Source organism: Ylistrum balloti, unplaced genomic scaffold (genome assembly GCF_031769215.1).
Source record: "Ylistrum balloti isolate Yb309-2 unplaced genomic scaffold, AGI_CSIRO_Ybal_v1 Utg370298, whole genome shotgun sequence".
Taxonomy (NCBI): Eukaryota; Metazoa; Mollusca; class Bivalvia; order Pectinida; family Pectinidae; genus Ylistrum; species Ylistrum balloti.
In genome coordinates this window covers 1811423-1836424 of record NW_026782224.1, presented here as the reverse complement: position 1 = coordinate 1836424, position 25002 = coordinate 1811423, and the positions used below count along the sequence as shown (strand labels likewise).

Genomic DNA, 25002 nt, shown 5'->3' with positions numbered 1-25002 from the left:
CAGTGCACTTCAGATGTTCATATAGTTTGCCTCACTAATAATAGGCCCAGTGTACCTCTACATAGATCAGTTGTACCTATATATGTGTCCCTAATGAGCTTATGTACACCTGAATATACCACTATATCGACCAGCTGTTGTCTTTATTAGATCTATGTGGGAGGTCCTACTCTGGCCAGAGGGTACCTTAACCGTCCAGAGCAGCAGGCTGTTAGGTTTATAACCCGACCTGCATCAGTACCTAAAGGAATTGGAGATAAACTGTACCGCACTGGTGATTGGGGATACATGCTGTCTGATGGGAGTCTGGAGATCTGTGGAAGATGTGATTCAATGGTTAAAATCAGGGGCTACTCCATAGAGGTACAGGTAAGTGTTTGTACTGACAATCGTGAACTACAAAGTACAGTTGCAGGTAAGTGTTTGTACTGACAATCGTTGACTACAAAGTACAAATTACAGGTAAGTGTTTGTACTGACAATTGTGGACTACAAAGTACAGTTACAGGTAAGCGTTTGTACTGACAATCGTGGACTACAAAGTACAGTTACAGGTAAGTGTTTGTACTGACAACCGTGGACTAAAGTACAGTTACAGGTAAGTGTTTGTACTGACAATCGTGGACTACAAAGTACAGTTACAGGTAAGTGTTTGTACTGACAACCGTGGACTACAAAGTACAGTTACAGGTAAGCGTTTGTACTGACAACCGTGGACTACAAAGTACAGTTACAGGTAAGCGTTTGTACTGACAACCGTGGACTACAAAGTACAGTTACAGGTAAGCGTTTGTACTGACAACCGTGGACTACAAAGTACAGTTACAGGTAAGCGTTTGTACTGACAATCGTGGACTACAAAGTACAGTTACAGGTAAGTGTTTGTACTGACAACCGTGGACTAAAGTACAGTTACAGGTAAGTGTTTGTACTGACAATCGTGGACTACAAAGTACAGTTACAGGTAAGCGTTTGTACTGACAACCGTGGACTACAAAGTACAGTTACAGGTAAGCGTTTGTACTGACAACCGTGGACTACAAAGTACAGTTACAGGTAAGCGTTTGTACTGACAACCGTGGACTACAAAGTACAGTTACAGGTAAGCGTTTGTACTGACAACCGTGGACTACAAAGTACAGTTACAGGTAAGCGTTTGTACTGACAACCGTGGACTACAAAGTACAGTTACAGGTAAGCGTTTGTACTGACAACCGTGGACTACAAGGTACAGTTACAGGTAAGCGTTTGTACTGACAATCGTGGACTACAAGGTACAGTTACAGGTAAGTGTTTGTACTGACAATCGTGGACTACAAGGTACAGTTACAGGTAAGTCTTTGTACTGACAATCGTGGACTACAAGGTACAGTTACAGGTAAGTGTTTGTACTGACAATCGTGGACTACAAGGTACAGTTAGAGGTAAGCGTTTGTACTGACAATCGTGGACTACGAAGTACAGTTACAGGTAAGTGTTTGTACTGACAATTGTGGACTACAAAGTACAGTTAAAGGTAAGTGTTTGTACTGACAATCATTGACTACAAAGTACAAATTACAGGTAAGTGTTTGTACTGACAATCGTGGACTACAAAGTACAAATTACAGGTAAGTGTTTGTACTGACAATCGTAGACTACAAAGTACAGTTACAGGTAAGTGTTTGTACTGACAATCATGGACTACAAAGTACAGTTACATGTAAGCGTTTGTACTGACAATCGTGGACTACAAAGTACAGTTACAGGTACCTCTTTTTTACAAAACTGACAGACCGAAAAAATGTGCAGAAATATTTTACTGACTTGTATTAAAGAAATGGTGCCTGCTGTCATAATGCTATTAACTTGATATACTTAAGATATGCTTCTAATTTAAAATTCTACTGAACATATTTTTGGTATGTTTGGCATGGATGAAAATGACAATCTGATATCCTACTGTAAGATGATACTTTTGATGCTGTAGGCAGTGGAGACGGCCATACTAGAGTTGGATTTGGTGACTGCCTGTGTCATTCTAGTAGAAGGAGATGAAGGAGACAACAAGTTTCTGGTTGCTTATGTTGTTACTGAGAGTAAGACATCTAAGAAAGCATTACGAGCCGCCCTCAAACTCAGTCTTCCCTTCTACATGATTCCATCCTACTTTGTCATTCTGCCAAGGTTTGTTCCATAATTTTTTTTAAATCCCTCAGGTCTTTCGAAGACTGTAACAAGGTTTCAGGTTGTCTGATCAAATGCTGCAATTAGTCGTTACTCAAATTATGTAAATAGATAGCATCCTGAAACATTAATTGATGTCTTTAATTATAATTTAATACCATCCTAAATATAGTAATATACTGAACTAAATATAGTCCTATACAGCCCTATACAGTCATATACTGCCATAAATATTGTCAAATACTGCCCTAGATATTGTCATATACTGAACTAAATATAGTCATATACTGCCCTAAGTATAGTCATATACTGAACTAAATATAGTCATATACTGCCCTAAATATAGTCATATACTGAACTAAATATAGTCTTATACTGCCCTAAATATAGTCAAATATTGCCCTAAATATAGTCATATACTGCCCTATACAGTCATATACTGCCCTAAATATAGTCATATACTGCCTTATACAGTCACATACTGCCCTAAATGTAGTCATATACTGCCCTAGATATAGTCATATACAGCCCTAAATGTAGTCATATACTACCCTATACAGTCATATACTGCCCTAAATACAGTCAAATACTGCCCTAAATATAGTCATATACAGCCCTAAATGTAGTCAAATACTGTCCCAAATATAGTCATATACTGCCCTATACAGTCATATACTGCCCTAAATATAGTCAAATACTGTCCCAAATATAGTCATATACTGCCCTAAATATAGTCAAATACTGCCCTAAATATAGTCATATACTGCCCTAAATATAGTCATATACTGCCCTAAATATAGTCAAATACTGCCCTAAATATAGTCAAATATTGCCCTAAATATAGTCATATACTGCCCTACACAATCATATACTGCCCTAAATATAGTCAAATATTGCCCTATACAGTCATATACTGCCCTATACAGTCATATACTGCCCTAAATATAGTCAAATATTGCCCTAAATATAGTCATATACTGCCCTAAATATAGTCAAATACTGCCCTAAATATAGTCATATACTGCCCTAAATATAGTCAAATACTGCCCTAAATATAGTCATATACTGCCCTAAATATAGTCAAATACTGCCCTAAATATAGTCATATACTGCCCTAAATATAGTCAAATATTGCCCTAAATATAGTCATATACTGCCCTAAATATAGTTAAATATTGCCCTAAATATAGTCATATACTGCCCTAAATATAGTCATATGGTGCCTATTTCTTACTGATTTCTGGTACTAATATTTTGTTGACAGTCTCCCAATAGTTGAGGCAACAGGTAAATTAGACAAAAAAGCTCTGCCTCCATTTGATAAAGAATGTGAAAACGATATTGACAAAGAGGCTCAACCCTCTACTGACACTGAGAAAGAGGTGGCGCTGATATGGAAACAGGTCCTACAGATCAAGGATGTGGACATTCAGGAGAGTTTCTTCGACCAGGGAGGGTGAGTTGAGTGATTAAGTCAAAACCAGAAGACAGGGGAAGAGATAATGATAAATAATGTGGGATTCACTGGCAAGGTTGATCTGGTGTGGGATCAGTGGTGATGTGGGATCAGTGGTGATGTGGGATCAGTGATGATATGGGATCAGAGGTTGATATAAGGTATCAGAGGGTAATGTGGGATCAGTGGTGATGTGAGATCAGTGGTGATGTGGGATCAGTGATGATGTGGGATCAGTGGTGATGTGGGATCAGTGATGATGTGGGATCAGAGGTTGATATAAGGTATCAGAGGGTGATGTGGGATCAGAGGTGATGTGAGATCAGAGGGATATGTGGGATCAGTGGGTATGTGGGATCAGAGGTGATGTGAGATCAGAGGGATATGTGGGATCAGTGGGTATGTGGGATCAGAGGTGATGTGAGATCAGAGGGATATGTGGGATCAGTAGGGATTTGGGATCAGTGGTGATGTGGGATCAGAGGTGATGTGGGATCAGAGGTTGATATAAGGTATCAGAGGGTGATGTGAGATCAGTGCTGATATAGGATCAGTGATGATGTGGGATCAGATGTTGATATAAGGTTTCAGAGGGTGATGTGAGATCAGTGCTGATATAGGATCAGTGGTGATGTTAGATCAGAGGTTGATATAAGGTATCAGAGGGTGATTATTAAAGAAGATATGGTGTCAGAAGAGAAGATATGGCGTGGGAATAGAAGATGTGGTGTGGGAAAAGAAGATTTGTTGTGGGAAGAGAAGATATGGTGTGGGAAGAGATGATATGGTGTGGGAAGAGCAGATATGGTGTGAGGAGAGAAGATATGGTGTGGGAAGAGAAGATATGGTGTGAGGAGAGAAGATATGGTGTGGGAAAAGAAGATATGGTGTTAGGAGAGAAGATGTGGTGTGAGGAGAGAAGATATGGTGTGGGAAGAGAAGATATGGTGTGAGGAGAGAAGATGTGGTGTGAGGAGAGAAGATATGGTGTGAGGAGAGAAGATATGGTGTGAGGAGAGAAGATGTGGTGTGAGGAGAGAAGATATGGTGTTAGGAGAGAAGATATGGTGTTAGGAGAGAAGATATGGTGTTAGGAGAGAAGATATGGTGTGGGAAGAGATGATATGGTGTAGGAAGAGAAGTTATGGTGTAGGAAGAGAAGTTATGGTGTTAGGAGAGAAGATATGGTGTAGGAAGAGAAGATATGGTGTAGGAAGAGAAGTTATGGTGTGAGGAGAGAAGATATGGTGTAGGAAGAGAAGATATGGTGTAGGAAGAGAAGATATGGTGTAGGAAGAGAAGTTATAGTGTGAGGAGAGAAGATATGGTGTAGGAAGAGAAGTTATGGTGTAGGAAGAGAAGTTATGGTGTGGGAAGAGAAGATATGGTGTGGGAAGAGAAAATGTGGTTTGGGTAATAAGGAGTATTCCAGAAACTGCAAAATTTAAAAGCATTATCATGTTTGTACTGCAGACACTCCCTACTAGCTACACAACTACTGGGAAACCTTCGTGACAAGTACCAGCTAAACATCACTGTACATGACCTCTTCATTCACCCAACCATTGCCAGCATCAGTCAGCTGATCGAAGCAAAAAAGAAAAACATTGATGATGTAGACCTTGTGATTCCAAAAAAGAAATTGGATCTGAAAGCAGAAGTAGCTCATCATGATATGGCAAAGGTCGAGTAAGTGTTACCCACAAAATCAGGGGTTTAGACACGAGTATAGATATCTGTCCAGTATATCATACTGTTGTTAATTCAGGAAATCTCACTTTTGTTTCCCCAGTATAACATACAGTTGTTAATTCAGGAAATCTCACTTTTGTTCTCCCAGTATATCATACAGTTGTTAATTCAGGAAATCTCACTTTTTTTCTCCCAGTATATCATATAGTTGTTAATTCAGGAAATCTCACTTTTGTTTCCCCAGTATAACATACAGTTGTTAATTCAGGAAATCTCACTTTTGTTCTCCCAGTATAACTTACAGTTGTTAATTCAGGAAATCTCACTTTTGTTTCCCCAGTATAACATACAGTTGTTAATTCAGGAAATCTCACTTTTGTTCTCCCAGTATATCATACAGTTGTTAATTCAGGAAATCTCACTTTTGTTTCCCCAGTATAACATACAGTTGTTAATTCAGGAAATCTCACTTTTGTTTCCCCAGTATAACATACAGTTGTTAATTCAGGAAATCTCACTTTTGTTTCCCCAGTATAACATACAGTTGTTAATTCAGGAAATCTCACTTTTGTTTCCCCAGTATAACATACAGTTGTTAATTCAGGAAATCTCACTTTTGTTCTCCCAGTATATCATATAGTTGTTAATTCAGGAAATCTCATTTTTGTTTCCCCAGTATAACATACAGTTGTTAATTAATTCAGGAAATCTCACTTTTGTTTCCCCAGTATTGACATGAAACTGAGAGCCTTTTGGAGGAGTTTTAATCTGCACAATGAGAGTAAATTTAAAAAAGCACGAGTCTTACTTACCGGAACAACAGGTTTTCTGGGGGCCTTCCTCCTCAGGGAGTTACTACTCTCCACTAAGGTATGATACAACATGTCTTCTAGCGGCCTTCCTCCTCAGGGAGTTACTTCTCCCCACCAAGGTATGATACAACATGTTTTCTAGGGGCCTTCCTCCTCAGGGAGTTACTTCTCTCTACCAAGGTATGATACAACATGTTTTCTAGGGGCCTTCCTCCTCAGGGAGTTACTTCTCTCTACCAAGGTATGATACAACATGTTTTCTAGGGGCCTTCCTCCTCAGGGAGTTACTTCTCTCTACCAAGGTATGATACAACATGTTTTCTAGGGGCCTTCCTCCTCAGGGAGTTACTTCTCTCTACCAAGGTATGATACAACATGTTTTCTAGGGGCCTTCCTCCTCAGGGAGTTACTTCTCTCTACCAAGGTATGATACAACATGTTTTCTGGGGACCTTCCTCTTCAGGGAGTTACTTCTCTCTACCAAGGTATAATACGACAGTTTGTGGTAATTTGGAGAATCTTGAACAATCCCTGAACCACCCCCCACCCCATGCCCCCAAATAACCCTTCAATCAATTTTTAATCCTGAATCTTACCCTAGACAGTTAAATGTTGAAAATGAACTAAATTTTCTGTATTGATGACTTATTGACTGTGTCTTTATGTTGAGATTGTTTCATGCCCGTAACAGACTATGATTTACTGTGTGGTTCGGGATCTGCCTGACAAGAGTCCTACTGACCGTGTGGAAGCAACACTCAAACAGTTTGGAATTTTGCCCTGTTCAGAATCCCCTACAAAAGAGCAAATCTTTCTTGCTAAGCAGTTCAGATCCTATGTCCATGCCATAAAGGGAGATGTGGCATTGGTCAAGCTTGGCATGAATGAGGATGATTACACATACTTGTGCACAGAAATTGATTACATCATACACGCTGCAGCATCTGTCAACCTTGTGTATCCCTATAGTGTAAGTAAAATAGCCATGACCACATGTACATAAAAATCGGTAACATCATACAAATGCAAGATCTGATCATGTTGTATACCCTGAAGAGTAAGTAAGAATGTCGCTATAACTAAGAACTGGTATGTAATATAAGGTAATGATTATATAGAATACAGATTCTATTGTTCTTTACTTGTATTGTGATTGCATGTTTACTACAGGGTTATTATGATTGTATGTTTACAGGCTCTACAGGGTTATTGTGATTGTATGTTTACAGGCTCTACAGGGTTATTGTGATTGTATGTTTACAGGCTCTACAGGGTTATTGTGATTGTATGTTTACTACAGGGTTATTATGATTGTATGTTTACAGGCTCTACAGGGTTATTATGATTGTATGTTTACAGGCTCTACAGGGTTATTGTGATTGTATGTTTACAGGCTCTACAGGGTTATTGTGATTGTATGTTTACTACAGGGTTATTGTGATTGTATGTTTACTACAGGGTTATTATGATTGTATGTTTACAGGCTCTACAGGGTTATTATGATTGTATGTTTACAGGCTCTACAGGGTTATTGTGATTGTATGTTTACTACAGGGTTATTGTGATTGTATGTTTACTACAGGGTTATTATGATTGTATGTTTACTACAGGGTTATTATGATTGTATGTTTACAGGCTCTACAGGGTTATTGTGATTGTATGTTTACTACAGGGTTATTGTGATTGTATGTTTACTACAGGGTTATTGTGATTGTATGTTTACTACAGGGTTATTATGATTGTATGTTTACTACAGGGTTATTGTGATTGTATGTTTCCAGGCTCTACAGGGTTATTGTATGTTTACTACAGGGTTATTGTGATTGTATGTTTACAGGCTCTACAGGGTTATTATGATTGTATGTTTACTACAGGGTTATTGTGATTGTATGTTTACTACAGGGTTATTATGATTGTATGTTTACAGGCTCTACAGGGTTATTGTGATTGTATGTTTACTACAGGGTTATTGTGATTGTATGTTTACAGGCTCTACAGGGTTATTGTGATTGTATGTTTACAGGCTCTACAGGGTTATTGTGATTGTATGTTTACAGGCTCTACAGGGTTATTATGATTGTATGTTTACAGGCTCTACAGGGTTATTGTGATTGTATGTTTACAGGCTCTACAGGGTTATTATGATTGTATGTTTACTACAGGGTTATTATGATTGTATGTTTACAGGCTCTACAGGGTTATTGTGATTGTATGTTTACAGGCTCTACAGGGTTATTATGATTGTATGTTTACTACAGGGTTATTGTGATTGTATGTTTACTGCAGGGTTATTATGATTGTATGTTTATAGGCTCTACAGGGTTATTGTGATTGTATGTTTACTACAGGGTTATCATGATTGTATGTTTACAGGTTCTACAGGGTATTAGTGATTGTATGTTTACTACAGGGTTATTATGCTTGTATGTTTACAGGTTCTACAGGGTTATTGTGATTGTATGTTTACAGTTTCTACAGGGTTATTGTGATTGTATGTTTACAGGTTATACAGGGTAATTGTGACTGTATGTTTACTACAGGGTTATCATCATTGTATGTTTACAGGATCTACAGGGTTATTATGATTGTATGTTTACTTCAGGGTTATTATGCTTGTATGTTTACTGCAGGGTTATCATCATTGTATGTTTACAGGCTCTACAGGGTTATTGTGATTGTATGTTTACAGGCTCTACAGGGTTATTATGATTGTATGTTTACTGCAGGGTTATCATCATTGTATGTTTACAGGCTCTACAGGGTTATTGTGATTGTATGTTTACAGGCTCTACAGGGTTATTATGATTGTATGTTTACTGCAGGGTTATCATCATTGTATGTTTACAGGCTCTACAGGGTTATTATGATTGTATGTTTACAGGTTATACAGGGTTATTGTGATTGTATGTTTACAGGCTCTACAGGGTTATTATGATTGTATGTTTACTACAGGGTTATTGTGATTGTATGTTTACTGCAGGGTTATTATGATTGTATGTTTATAGGCTCTACAGGGTTATTGTGATTGTATGTTTACTACAGGGTTATCATCATTGTATGTTTACAGGTTATACAGGGTTATTATGATTGTATGTTTACAGGCTCTACAGGGTTATTGTGATTGTATGTTTACAGGCTCTACAGGGTTATTGTGATTGTATGTTTACAGGCTCTACAGGGTTATTGTGATTGTATGTTTACAGGCTCTACAGGGTTATTGTGATTGTATGTTTACAGGCTCTACAGGGTTATTGTGATTGTATGTTTACTGCAGGGTTATTATGATTGTATGTTTACAGTTTCTACAGGGTTATTATGATTGTATGTTTACTGCAGGGTTATTATGATTGTATGTTTACTGCAGGGTTATTATGACTGTATGTTTACTTCAGGGTTATTATGCTTGTATGTTAACAGGCTCTACAGGGTGCCAATGTAAATGGAACAGTAAACATGGTGTTGTTTGCCTGCACTGGGAAAATCAAACCAATTCACTATGTCAGGTAGGCTTCTCCAACCTGTCAATGACATCATTTTCATGTCTCCATAAATTTATAATGTGTGGTAGGTGATCCACTATGTCAGGTAGGCCTCTCCAACCTGTCAATGACATCATTTTCATGTCTCCATAACTTTATAATGTGTGGTAGGTGATCCACTATGTCAGGTAGGCTTCTCCAACCTGTCAATGACATCATTTTCATGTCTCCATAACTTTATAATGTGTGGTAGGTGATCCACTATGTCAGGTAGGCCTCTCCAACCTGTCAATGACATCATTTTCATGTCTCCATAACTTTATAATGTGTGGTAGGTGATCCACTATGTCAGGTAGGCCTCTCCAACCTGTCAATGACATCATTTTCATGTCTCCATAACATTATAATGTGTGGTAGGCGTAGAGGGGGAGGTGGATTAAAGTGTTACCAGTGTCTGTCCATTGCATCATATTCCATTCCAAATCATTGTCATATCTTACAAACCTCTCTATAGATTTGCTCCATAGTATCCTATTATAAAGCTCTACACTCACTTGATCATGTTCTGATTTGCATAAGATTGGAAACAAACATGTCTTTAATATCTAGATCATTTTCCTGTTAATTACAGTTTACCAGTGATAAAGATTTTATCAGTTTGATAAAAACTTATATCATCAATTTTCAGTGATAACTTTAGCAGTTTTGACCAATGAGGGTGGTTTGCTATAATCACTGCATCAAAATTTCACAATTAAAGCATAGGTTGGATGAGATAGTTTTCCATCAAACCTTCCCTTTGTACATTTTAAGTTTTTTTTCTAATTTGGTATTAAAAAACAGCTTTGTAAACAATTCTCATCAGATAACAGAAGAAAATGGTAAACTACTGTGTAGGTAAAACAGCCAATTTAAGTGTAAGTTCTCCAATATCAAAGGACATGAATTTGGACTTTGTTTTAACCATATTGTAATTAATGGGTATGGTTTATTATCATTAGGAATATATTTCTTATTTGAAAAGACAAATATTTTAAGGATGCATGAGGCATTATAATACTAATGCTGATCTGAATACATTTATAACTAGAAATGTTTCCTCACACACAGCACTGATGCCGTGTTCCCTAATGGTCAGCGAGATTGTAGGGAAAATGATGACATCATATCTTTCTCAGACCAGCTGACTGATGGCTACTCCCAGTCAAAGTGGGTGGCAGAACAACTCATATCTAGAGCAGATCAGCGAGGCATTCCAGTGGTCATCTATAGGTTAGGTAAGTGGTGACAAGTTATTTCTAGGTTAGGTAAGTGGTGACTGGTCATCTCTAGGTTAGTAAGTGGTGACCAGCCATCTCTAGGTTAGGTAAGTGGTGACCAGCCATCTCTAGGTTAGGTAAGTGGTTACCAGCCATCTCTAGGTTAGGTAAGTGGTGACCAGCCATCTCTAGGTTAGGTTAGTGGTGACCAGTCATCTCTAGGTTAGGTAAGTGGTGACCAGTCATCTCTAGGTTAGGTAAGTGGTGACCAGTCATCTCTAGGTTAGGTAAGTGGTGACTGGTCATCTCTAGGTTAGTAAGTGGTGACCAGCCATCTCTAGGTTAGGTAAGTGGTGACCAGCCATCTCTAGGTTAGGTAAGTGGTGACCAGCCATCTCTAGGTTAGGTTAGTGGTGACCAGTCATCTCTAGGTTAGGTAAGTGGTGACCAGTCATCTCTAGGTTAGGTAAGTGGTGACCAGTCATCTCTAGGTTAGGTAAGTGGTTACCAGTCATCTCTAGGTTAGGTAAGCGGTGACCGGTCATCTCTAGGTTAGGTAAGTGGTGACCAGTCATCTCTAGGTTAGGTAAGTGGTGACCAGTCATCTCTAGGTTAGGTTAGTGGTGACTGGTCATCTCTAGGTTAGGTAAGTGGTGACCAGTCATCTCTAGGTTAGGTAAGTGGTGACCAGTCATCTCTAGGTTAGGTTAGTGGTGACTGGTCATCTCTAGGTTAGGTAAGTGGTGCCCAGTCATCTCTAGGTTAGGTAAGTGGTGACTGGTCATCTCTAGGTTAGGTAAGTGGTGCCCAGTCATCTCTAGGTTAGGTAAGTGGTGACTAGTCATCTCTAGGTTAGGTAAGTGGTGACTGGTCATCTCTAGGTTAGGTAAGTGGTGACTGGTCATCTCTAGGTTAGGTAAGTGGTGACTGGTCATCTCTAGGTTAGGTAAGTGGTGACTGGTCATCTCTAGGTTAGGTAAGTGGTGCCCAGTCATCTCTAGGTTAGGTAAGTGGTGACTGGTCATCTCTAGGTTAGGTAAGTGGTGATTGGTCATCTCTAGGTTAGGTAAGTGGTGACTGGTCATCTCTAGGTTAGGTAAGTGGTTACTGGTCATCTCTAGGTTAGGTAAGTGGTGCCCAGTCATCTCTAGGTTAGGTAAGTGGTGATTGGTCATCTCTAGGTTAGGTAAGTAACATGTAGTTATCTATAGACAAGGTGCCTGGACTGGTTAACTATAGAAATAAAATCAGTAGGATATCCCTGTGAGTTGTATATCCATAGTAATAAACTGTTTCTGATAAGATTACTTATGTGTTTTTCTTTCAGGCAACATGTCAGGTGACACAACACAAGCCTACTGGAATCCCCAGGATCTGACGTTGCTGATGCTGCAAGCAATCACTAAGCTTGGTGTTGCACCTGATGTTGACTGGCAAGTGGAAATGACACCTGTAGACTTTGCTGCCAAGTTCCTCATCAAAATGACTTACAATTTATCCACTGCTCTAGGAAAGGTCTACCACCTTCTCAACTCCAAACCTATACACTGCAGGTGAGAGTTCTCACTCAACTCCAAACCTATACACTGCAGGTGAGAGTTCTCACTCAACTCCAAACCTATACACTGCAGGTGAGACTTCTCACTCAACTCCAAACCTATACACTGCAGGTGAGACTTCTCACTCAACTCCAAACCTATACACTGCAGGTGAGACTTCTCACTCAACTCCAAACCTATACTATACACAGCAGGTGAGACTTCTCACTCAACTCCAAACCTATACACTGCAGGTGAGACTTCTCACTCAACTCCAAACCTATACACTGCAGGTGAGACTTCTCACTCAACTCCAAACCTATACACTGCAGGTGAGACTTCTCACTCAACTCCAAACCTATACACTGCAGGTGAGACTTCTCACTCAACTCCAAACCTATACACTGCAGGTGAGACTTCTCACTCAACTCCAAACCTATACACTGCAGGTGAGACTTCTCACTCAACTCCAAACCTATACACTGCAGGTGAGACTTCTCACTCAACTCCAAACCTATACACTGCAGGTGAGACTTCTCACTCAACTCCAAACCTATACACTGCAGGTGAGACTTCTCACTCAACTCCAAACCTATACACTGCAGGTGAGACTTCTCACTCAACTCCAAACCTATACACTGCAGGTGAGACTTCTCACTCAACTCCAAACCTATACACTGCAGGTGAGACTTCTCACTCAACTCCAAACCTATACACTGCAGGTGAGACTTCTCACTCAACTCCAAACCTATACACTGCAGGTGAGACTTCTCAACTCCAAACCTATACACTGCAGGTGAGACTTCTCACTCAACTCCAAACCTATACACTGCAGGTGAGACTTCTCACTCAACTCCAAACCTATACACTGCAGGTGAGACTTCTCACTCAACTCCAAACCTATACACTGCAGGTGAGACTTCTCACTCAACTCCAAACCTATACACTGCAGGTGAGACTTCTCACTCAACTCCAAACCTATACACTGCAGGTGAGACTTCTCACTCAACTCCAAACCTATACTATACACTGCAGGTGAGACTTCTCACTCAACTCCAAACCTATACACTGCAGGTGAGACTTCTCACTCAACTCCAAACCTATACACTGCAGGTGAGACTTCTCACTCAACTCCAAACCTATACACTGCAGGTGAGACTTCTCACTCAACTCCAAACCTATACACTGCAGGTGAGACTTCTCACTCAACTCCAAACCTATACACTGCAGGTGAGACTTCTCACTCAACTCCAAACCTATACACTGCAGGTGAGACTTCTCACTCAACTCCAAACCTATACACTGCAGGTGAGACTTCTCACTCAACTCCAAACCTATACACTGCAGGTGAGACTTCTCACTCAACTCCAAACCTATACACTGCAGGTGAGACTTCTCACTCAACTCCAAACCTATACACTGCAGGTGAGACTTCTCACTCAACTCCAAACCTATACACTGCAGGTGAGACTTCTCACTCAACTCCAAACCTATACACTGCAGGTGAGACTTCTCACTCAACTCCAAACCTATACACTGCAGGTGAGACTTCTCACTCAACTCCAAACCTATACACTGCAGGTGAGACTTCTCACTCAACTCCAAACCTATACACTGCAGGTGAGACTTCTCAACTCCAAACCTATACACTGCAGGTGCAGCAGGTGAGACTTCTCACTCAACTCCAAACCTATACACTGCAGGTGAGACTTCTCACTCAACTCCAAACCTATACACTGCAGGTGAGACTTCTCACTCAACTCCAAACCTATACACTGCAGGTGAGACTTCTCACTCAACTCCAAACCTATACACTGCAGGTGAGACTTCTCACTCAACTCCAAACCTATACACTGCAGGTGAGACTTCTCACTCAACTCCAAACCTATACACTGCAGGTGAGACTTCTCACTCAACTCCAAACCTATACACTGCAGGTGAGACTTCTCACTCAACTCCAAACCTATACACTGCAGGTGAGACTCCAAACCTCACTGCAGGTGAGACTCAACTCCAAACCTATACCTATACACTGCAGGTGAGACTTCTCACTCAACTCCAAACCTATACACTGCAGGTGAGACTTCTCACTCAACTCCAAACCTACAAACATGTACTGCAGATTGTACAAAAGACATTAAACTGCATCATGCAGCTGTTACATGAGATTTACCACTTAACTCCATAGCTTGTACACTGCAGTGTACATACTGTCGCAGGACCTTGTAAAATTTCAGACATTATCCTACCCACTGGATCTGTATTCTTTCTCCTGACCTTTGACTTCTGACCTCTATCTATTATTTTAGGTGGCTGTACAAGTGGATGAATGCCAATGGTTTCCCTGTGGAGGTCATCAAGTTCACTGAATGGAAGAAAAGGTATATTGTCATATATCTAAAAAAAGCATCATAATTTTTATCCAGTTTGATTAGTATGAATTAAGAGAAATGAATACATTTGTTACTTATTATATCGTATATATTGAAGTATAGTCTAACCACAGTGTGGATTTAATGTAGCCAGGCCTTAGATCCTCCAAAGAAACTGACCCTGGGTATTGATTAACAGACATTGACCCTGGGTATTGATAAGCAGACACTGACCCTGGGTATTGATTATCAGACATTGACCCTGGGTATTGATTAGCAGACACTGACCCTGGGTATTGATTATCAGACATTGACCCTGGGTATTGATTAGCAGACACTGACCCTGTGTATTGATTAGCAGACATTGACCCTGGGTATTGATTAGCAGACATTGACCCTGGGTATTGATTAGCAGACATTGACCCTGGGTATTGATTATCAGACATTGACCCTGGGTATTGATTAGCAGACATTGACCCTGGGTATTGATTATCAGACATTGACCCTGGGTATTGATTAGCAGACATTGACCCTGGGTATTGATTAGCAGACATTGACCCTGGGTATTGATTAGCAGACATTGACCCTGGGTATTGATTAGCAGACATTGACCCTGGGTATTGATTATCAGACATTGACCCTGTGTATTGATTAGCAGACACTGACCCTGTGTATTGATTAGCAGACATTGACCCTGGGTATTGATTAGCAGACATTGACCCTGGGTATTGATTATCAGACATTGACCCTGGGTATTGATTATCAGACACTGACCCTGGGTATTGATTATCAGACATTGACCCTGTGTATTGATTAGCAGACATTGACCCTGGGTATTGATTAGCAGACATTGACCCTGGGTATTGATTAGCAGACATTGACCCTGGGTATTGATTAGCAGACACTGACCCTGGGTATTGATTAGCAGACACTGACCCTGGGTATTGATTATCAGACATTGACCCTGGGTATTGATTATCAGACATTGACCCTGTGTATTGATTATCAGACATTGACCCTGGGTATTGATTAGCAGACATTGACCCTGGGTATTGACTAGCAGACACTGACCCTGTGTATTGATTATCAGACATTGACCCTGGGTATTGATTATCAGACATTGACCCTGTGTATTGATTATCAGACATTGACCCTGTGTATTGATTAGCAGACATTGACCCTGGGTATTGATTATCAGACACTGACCCTGGGTATTGATTATCAGACATTGACCCTGGGTATTGATTAGCAGACATTGACCCTGGGTATTGATTAGCAGACATTGACCCTGTGTATTGATTATCAGACATTGACCCTGTGTATTGATTATCAGACATTGACCCTGTGTATTGATTATCAGACACTGACCCTGGGTATTGATTATCAGACATTGACCCTGGGTATTGATTATCAGACATTGACCCTGGGTATTGATTATCAGACATTGACCCTGGGTATTGATTATCAGACATTGACCCTGGGTATTGATTAGCAGACATTGACCCTGGGTATTGATTATCAGACATTGACCCTGGGTATTGATTATCAGACATTGACCCTGGGTATTGATTAGCAGACATTGACCCTGTGTATTGATTATCAGACATTGACCCTGTGTATTGATTATCAGACATTGACCCTGTGTATTGATTATCAGACATTGACCCTGGGTATTGATTATCAGACATTGACCCTGGGTATTGATTATCAGACATTGACCCTGGGTATTGATTAGCAGACATTGGCCCTGTGTATTGATTAGCAGACATTGGCCCTGCGTATTGATTATCAGACATTGACCCTGTGTATTGATTAGCAGACATTGACCCTGGGTATTGATTATCAGACATTGACCCTGTGTATTGATTATCAGACATTGACCCTGGGTATTGATTAGCAGACATTGACCCTGGGTATTGATTATCAGACATTGACCCTGGGTATTGATTAGCAGACATTGACCCTGGGTATTGATTAGCAGACATTGACCCTGTGTATTGATTAGCAGACACTGACCTTGGGTATTGATTATCAGACATTGACCCTGGGTATTGATTATCCCTGGGTATTGATTAGCAGACATTGACCCTGGGTATTGATTATCAGACATTGACCCTGGGTATTGATTATCAGACATTGACCCTGGGTATTGATTAGCAGACATTGACCCTGGGTATTGATTAGCAGACATTGACCCTGGGTATTGATTATCAGACATTGACCCTGGGTATTGATTAGCAGACATGACCCTGGTATTGATTATCAGACATTGACCCTGGGTATTGATTATCAGACATTGACCCTGGGTATTGATTATCAGACATTGACCCTGGGTATTGACTAGCAGACATTGACCCTGGGTATTGACTAGCAGACACTGACCCTGGGTATTGATTAGCAGACATTGACCCTGTGTATTGATTATCAGACATTGACCCTGGGTATTGATTATCAGACATTGACCCTGTGTATTGATTATCAGACATTGACCCTGGGTATTGATTAGCAGACATTGACCCTGGGTATTGATTATCAGACATTGACCCTGGGTATTGATTATCAGACATTGACCCTGGGTATTGATTATCAGACATTGACCCTGGGTATTGATTATCAGACATTGACCCTGGGTATTGATTATCAGACATTGACCCTGGGTATTGATTATCAGACATTGACCCTGGGTATTGATTAGCAGACATTGACCCTGGTATTGATTATCAGACATTGACCCTGGGTATTGATTAGCAGACACTGACCCTGGGTATTGATTAGCAGACATTGACCCTGTGTATTGATTATCAGACATTGACCCTGGGTATTGATTAGCAGACATTGACCCTGGGTATTGATTAGCAGACATTGACCCTGGGTATTGATTATCAGACATTGACCCTGGGTATTGATTAGCAGACATTGACCCTGGGTTTGATTATCAGACAGGTGTACACTGACCCTGGGTATTGATTATCAGACATTGTGGGTATTGACATTAGTTGATTATCAGACATTGACCCTGTGAATTGATTATCAGACATTGACCCTGGGTATTGCACCTACACTCAAATATCAGATAGGTGACACCTAATATCAGGTAGGTGACACCTAAACTCAAATATCAGATAGGTGACACCTACAAACACTCAAATATCAGATAGGTGACACCTAAACTCAAATATCAGATAGGTGACACACCAAATATCAGGTAGGTGACAACTCAAATATCAGGTAGGTGACACCTAAACTCAAATATCAGATAGGTGTACACCTACACTCAAATATCAGGTAGGTGACACCTAAACTCAAATATCAGATAGGTGTACACCTAAACTCAAATATCAGATAGGTGACACCTACACTCAAATATCAGGTAGGTGACACCTAAACTCAAATATCAGATAGGTGACACCTACACTCAAATATCAGATAGGTGACACCTAAACTCAAATATCAGATAGGTGACACCTACACTCAAATATCAGATAGGTGACACCTACACTCAAATATCAGGTAGGTGACACCTAAACTCAAATATCAGATAGGTGTACACCTAAACTCAAATATCAGATAGGTGACACCTACACTCAAATATCAGATAGGTGACACCTACACTCAAATATCAGATAGGTGACACCTACACTCAAATATCAGATAGGTGACACCTACACTCAAATATCAGATAGGTGTACACCTAAACTCAAATATCAGGTAAGTGACACCTACACTCAAATATCAGATAGGTGACACCTACACTCAAATATCAGATAGGTGACACCTAAACTCAAATATCAGATAGGTGACAAATCAAATATCAGATAGGTGACACCTACACTCAAATATCAGATAGGTGACACATATACTCAAATATCACATAGGTGACACCTATACTCAAATATCAGATAGGTGACACCTTTACTCAAATATCAGATAGGTGACACCTACACTCAAATATCAGATAGGTGACACCTACACTCAAATATCAGATAGGTGTACACCTACACTCAAATATAGGTGACACACCTCAAATATCAGGTAGGTGACACCTACACTCAAATATCAGATAGGTGACACCTACTCAAATATCAGATAGGTGACACCTAAACTCAAATATCAGGTAGGTGTCACCTAAACTCAAATATCAGATAGGTGTACACCTAAACTCAAATATCAGATAGGTGACACCTACACTCAAATATCAGATAGGTGACACCTACACTCAAATATCAGATAGGTGACACCTACACTCAAATATCAGATAGGTGACATCTTTACTCAAATATCAGATAAGTGACACCTACACTCAAATATCAGATAGGTGTACACCTACACTCAAATATCAGGTAGGTGACACCTAAACTCAAATATCAGATAGGTGACACCACTAAAATATCAGTAGGTGACACCTACACTCAAATATCAGATAGGTGACACCTAAACTCAAATATCAGGTAGGTGACACCTAAACTCAAATATCAGATAGGTGACACCTACACTCAAATATCAGATAGGTGACACCTACACTCAAATATCAGATAGGTGTACACCTATACTCAAATATCAGATAGGTGACACCTACACTCAAATATCAGATAGGTGACACCTACACTCAAATATCAGATAGGTGACACCTACACTCAAATATCAGATAGGTGACACCTACACTCAAATATCAGGTAGGTGACACCTAAACTCAAATATCAGATAGGTGACACCTACACTCAAATACACTCAAATATCAGATAGGTGACACCTACACTCAAATATCTACACTCAAATATCAGATAGGTGAAAACATACACTCAAAAAAAAGGAAAGTGACACCTACACTCAAATATCAGATAGGTGTACACCTACACTCAAATATCAGGTAAGTGACACCTACACTCAAATATCAGATAGGTGACACCTAAACTCAAATATCAGATAGGTGACACCTAAACTCAAATATCAGGTAGGTGACACCTACACTCAAATATCAGATAGGTGACACCTACACTCAAATATCAGATAGGTGACACCTACACTCAAATATCAGATAGGTGACACCTACACTCAAATATCAGGTAGGTGACACCTAAACTCAAATATCAGATAGGTGACACCTAAACTCAAATATCAGGTAGGTGACACCTACACTCAAATATCAGGTAGGTGACACCTAAACTCAAATATCAGATAGGTGACACCTACACTCAAATATCAGATAGGTGACACCTTTACTCAAATATCAGATAGGTGACTCAAATATCAGATAGGTGTACACCTAAACTCAAATATCAGATAGGTGACACCTACACTCAAATATCAGGTAGGTGACACCTAAACTCAAATATCAGATAGGTGACATCTTTACTCAAATATCAGATAGGTGACACCTACACTCAAATATCAGGTAGGTGACACCTACACTCAAATATCAGATAGGTGACACCTTTACTCAAATATCAGATAGGTGACACCTTTACTCAAATATCAGATAGGTGACATCTTTACTCAAATACCAGATAGGTGACACCTACACTCAAATATCAGATAGGTGACACATATACTCAAATATCACATAGGTGACACCTATACTCAAATATCAGATAGGTGACACCTTTACTCAAATATCAGATAGGTGACACATACACTTCTATCTCAGATAGATGACACATACACTTCTATATCAGATAGGTGACACATACACTTATGACACATACACTTCTATATCAGATAGGTGACACATACACTTCTATATCAGATAGGTGACACATACACGTCTATATCAGATAGGTGACACATACACTCAAATATCAGATAGGTGACACATACACTTGTGACACATACACTTCTATATCAGATAGGTGACACATACACTTCTATATCAGATAGGTGACACATACACTTCTAAATCAGATAGGTGACACATACACTTCTAAATCAGATAGGTGACACATACACTTCTATCTCAGATAGATGACACATACACTTCTATATCAGATAGGTGACACATACACTTCTATCTCAGATAGATGACACATACACTTCTATATCAGATAGGTGACACATACACTTCTATCTCAGATAGATGACACATACACTTCTATATCAGATAGGTGACACATACACTTCTATCTCAGATAGGTGACACATACACTTCTATATCAGATAGGTGACACATACACTTCTATATCAGATAGGTGACACATACACTTCTATATCAGATAGGTGACACATACACTTCTATATCAGATAGGTGACACATACACTTCTATATCAGATAGGTGACACATACACTTCTATATCAGATAGGTGACACATACACTTCTATATCAGATAGGTGACACATACACTTCTATATCAGATAGGTGACACATACACTTCTATCTCAGATAGGTGACACATACACTTCTATATCAGATAGGTGACACATACACTTCTATATCAGATACTCTTCTGTTTCTGATAGGCACACTTATACACCTGTAGCAGATATTGGAAACCCATGCCTTGTATTTGATTTGTGATGCCTACTCCCATAACAGATAGTGGCCCTACAATCCTATACAACTGAAAGGTTACACCTACAATCCTATATCAGATAGGCGACACATATCATGAAGAATTCTGTGTTTATTACTAGATATGAAACTTCTTGCTTCTGTTGACACAGAGATGAAAGTTTTTTCTGCGAGCTGAGTACTTACAGAACAGATAATCTAGACCAAGCTTTGTCCCAACTTAATATGGAATACCCAGCAACAGATGGGGAACTGCTCAAAACCTACTTTTCACAACTTAGCAAGAGAGGGGTCATCACTTCGGACCAGAGATCACTGAAAAAAGGTAATTAGGCAGATGGTTTTACTCAAACAAGACATCACAATTTCAAATTCATACATAGCATAGTACCTATTTTGAAAGTTACATATTATTTAGTTTGATACCTCATGTCCAATTTCAAGTTTTTAAATTCATTTTGTAAGTAAGTAATTGAAAACATGAAATTTAGAAGTGTTTAATGTGTTGAACAATATATTAAGAAAAGTTTGGCTCCATCTTATAAAAATAAAGAAATTTCTATACATATAAATATGACTGTTTATTATAAGGTGAAAAAGGGCTTATTTACCTTTCAGTACATGTACACTTGTGTAATTCCATAACTATTTTAAATTTTTTATTTAAGACTGTTTTGTTATTATGTAATTACAGTTGACAATTTGGAAATCCAAATGTTAGTTCTGTTACCGATTGAAAGCATAGTTGAATTGATAGTGAATGAAGGGGGATAACTCTAGTTTGTGTACCTCTCGAATGGTCTCTGTTGAGGTATAGCTGCTGCAGACATAACGCTAAATCATGTCAACAAGTACAGGTATTGATGTAGATAGTATTATTTTTGGTACATAAGCTATATATAGCAGTATGACAATCCATTCTATAAATAACATTCCGCGGTGTATTAATATACTTTCTCACATGATGAAAAGCTTCGGTACCATATAGCACATGGCTTTTTAGAGGGGCTGTCTCAAAAGTTCAAAGCATGTAGTTCTTTTCAGAGGCTGTTTCAAAACGTCATTTACGTGCAGTAAATGTTGAATTCAATTATATTTTATCTTCCTCTGAACAGAATTTTCTTTCTTTGAATCAGGATGCTTGAAAATTATTTCATGGCTTCTGTGAAAACTGTTTCTTTTTCTTTTCAAGTTTCTGTTAATACAGTGAACACATGAGCTATTGAAATCACTTACCTTGATGTTATCATTTCTCTTATGACTTATTAAACGACTGACATGTCTCCTCAAAAGGAGAGAGCAGAAAAAGTTCAAACTTACACAGAGCTAATGAAGACTGTTTATCAATGTATCAATTTTCATTTGCAGTTGAAAGTACAGTCGTCTTACTAGCCCCAGCTAGTGGGAATTTCCCTTTAGTCAAGCAGTAGAGTGTCTGGCTAGAGACAGAGGGATCGCTAGTTTGAACCCCAGCAGTACTTGACATGGTGTTTTTCATTACTCCTTCCTATTACATATATAGAAACTTATACAGATCAAAAGAATAAAGATGTCTTTTTTATTTGATACAGACCCTGGACCACTGGATGGTAAAGTCGCTATAGTGACTGGGGCTTCTAGTGGTATAGGGAAGGCAATTGCAAAGGCTCTGGCAGGAGCAGGTGCCAAGGTTGCCATGGCAGCGAGACGAGTGGAACGGCTACAGGAAGTGGAAAAAGACATCAAGGCAAATGGAGGAGTGAGCATTTGTATCCGAACTGACGTCACGAAGAGAGATGAGGTAAGGTCAGATGTCAAGGCAAGGAATGGATTCTGATCATGTCAGAAGAATATAACTAATTCATCCAAAATTAAAGTACAATTAATAAAAGTATTTCTAGAAAACTGCTGTAAAGTCTGATCCATAAACACCTTTACTGAGAATAGTTGTTGACAAAGGTCTTTGATGTTTTATTGACAGGTGAAACAGCTGGTCAGTCAGACAGAGTCTATACTTGGTCCAGTCGACATCATGGTCAATAATGCTGGAACCATGTACTACACAATGATGAAAAACCTTCATGAGGATGAATGGGATACACAGATAGATGTCAATGTCAAGGTTGGTTGGTACATAGATCAAGGTCATGTGAATCAATCAGATGTATCCAGTATTATGTAAGCATACCACATACTTCGTAAAATATTTATTTACCAAACATCAATACAACAAATATCATGTTGTTTTAGTCACTATACCATGAACAAATTTTTTATCTTTGGTTTTAAAGCATGATAATGTGCCAAGCAAGTTTAATTTCTCTATTGTTACCCTCAAGGAGAGGACAAATGCATATATTTTCATTTTTTTTAAATTTTTTTAAAACTTTTTGTTGAAATTTCCCAAAATGAGCTGACATTATGACAGCATGTCTGGGTTCTAGTTTATGTAGTTTTGTTTATGTGCAGGGTTTAACAAATGGTATCGGGGCTGTCCTGGATGGGATGTTGACACGCAAGTCTGGACATATTATCAACATGTCCTCAGATGCCGGAAGGAAGGTGGGTACCAGCCATAGAACTAACAAAAGAGTATGGTCACACTAACCACAAGTGTCTCACACATTATCACATCAAAAACCCAGTCTCGCACAAGATCTAACGAAACATTAAAGTCTGACACATGGTCACACCAAACACCAAAGTCTAACACATGGTCACACCAAACACCAAAGTCTAACACATTATCACACCTAACACAAAGGTCTGACACATTATCACACCTAACACAAAGGTCTGACACATTATCACACCTAACACAGAGGTCTGACACATTATCACACCTAACACAGAAGTCTAACACATGGTCACACCAAACACCAAAATCTAACACATGGTCACACCAAACACAGAAGTCTAACTCATGGTCACACCAAACACCAAAGTCTAACACATGGTCACACCAAACACCAAAGTCTAACACATGGTCACACCAAACACCAAAGTCTAACACATGGTCACACCAAACACAGAAGTCTAACACATGGTCACACCAAACACCAAAGTCTAACACATGGTCACACCAAACACCAAAGTCTAACACATGGTCACACCAAACACCAAAGTCTAACACATGGTCACACCAAACACCAAAGTCTAACACATGGTCACACCAAACACCAAAGTCTAACACATGGTCACACCAAACACCAAAGTCTAACACATGGTCACACCAAACACCAAAGTCTAACACATGGTCACACCAAACACCAAAGTCTAACACATGGTCACACCAAAGTCTAACACATGGTCACACCAAACACCAAAGTCTAACACATGGTCACACCAAACACAGAAGTCTAACACATGGTCACACCAAACACCAAAGTCTAACACATGGTCACACCAAACACCAAAGTCTAACACATGGTCACACCAAACACCAAAGTCTAACACATGGTCACACCAAACACAGAAGTCTAACACATGGTCACACCAAACACCAAAGTCTAACACATGGTCACACCAAACACCAAAGTCTAACACATGGTCACACCAAACACCAAAGTCTAACACATGGTCACACCAAACACAGAAGTCTAACACATGGTCACACCAAACACCAAAGTCTAACACATGGTCACACCAAACACCAAAGTCTAACACATGGTCACACCAAACACCAAAGTCTAACACATGGTCACACCAAACACCAAAGTCTAACACATGGTCACACAAACTAATGA

The 25002-nt window shown here is 39.4% G+C and overlaps 1 protein-coding gene across 1 annotated transcript in view; it reads left to right on the top strand.

Moving 5' to 3' along the window:
• Nucleotides 1-25002, top strand: part of LOC132553148 (uncharacterized) — a 31306-nt gene that overhangs the window by 4802 nt on the left and 1502 nt on the right. Inside the window, 14 exon segments of the mRNA XM_060217365.1 lie at nt 151-369; nt 1970-2166; nt 3431-3622; nt 5096-5311; nt 6043-6184; nt 6818-7096; nt 9544-9629; nt 10716-10882; nt 12192-12417; nt 14712-14790; nt 21362-21602; nt 22849-23057; nt 23238-23378; nt 23726-23818. Of these exon segments, the coding sequence (XP_060073348.1) occupies nt 151-369; nt 1970-2166; nt 3431-3622; nt 5096-5311; nt 6043-6184; nt 6818-7096; nt 9544-9629; nt 10716-10882; nt 12192-12417; nt 14712-14790; nt 21362-21602; nt 22849-23057; nt 23238-23378; nt 23726-23818 (2487 nt within the window).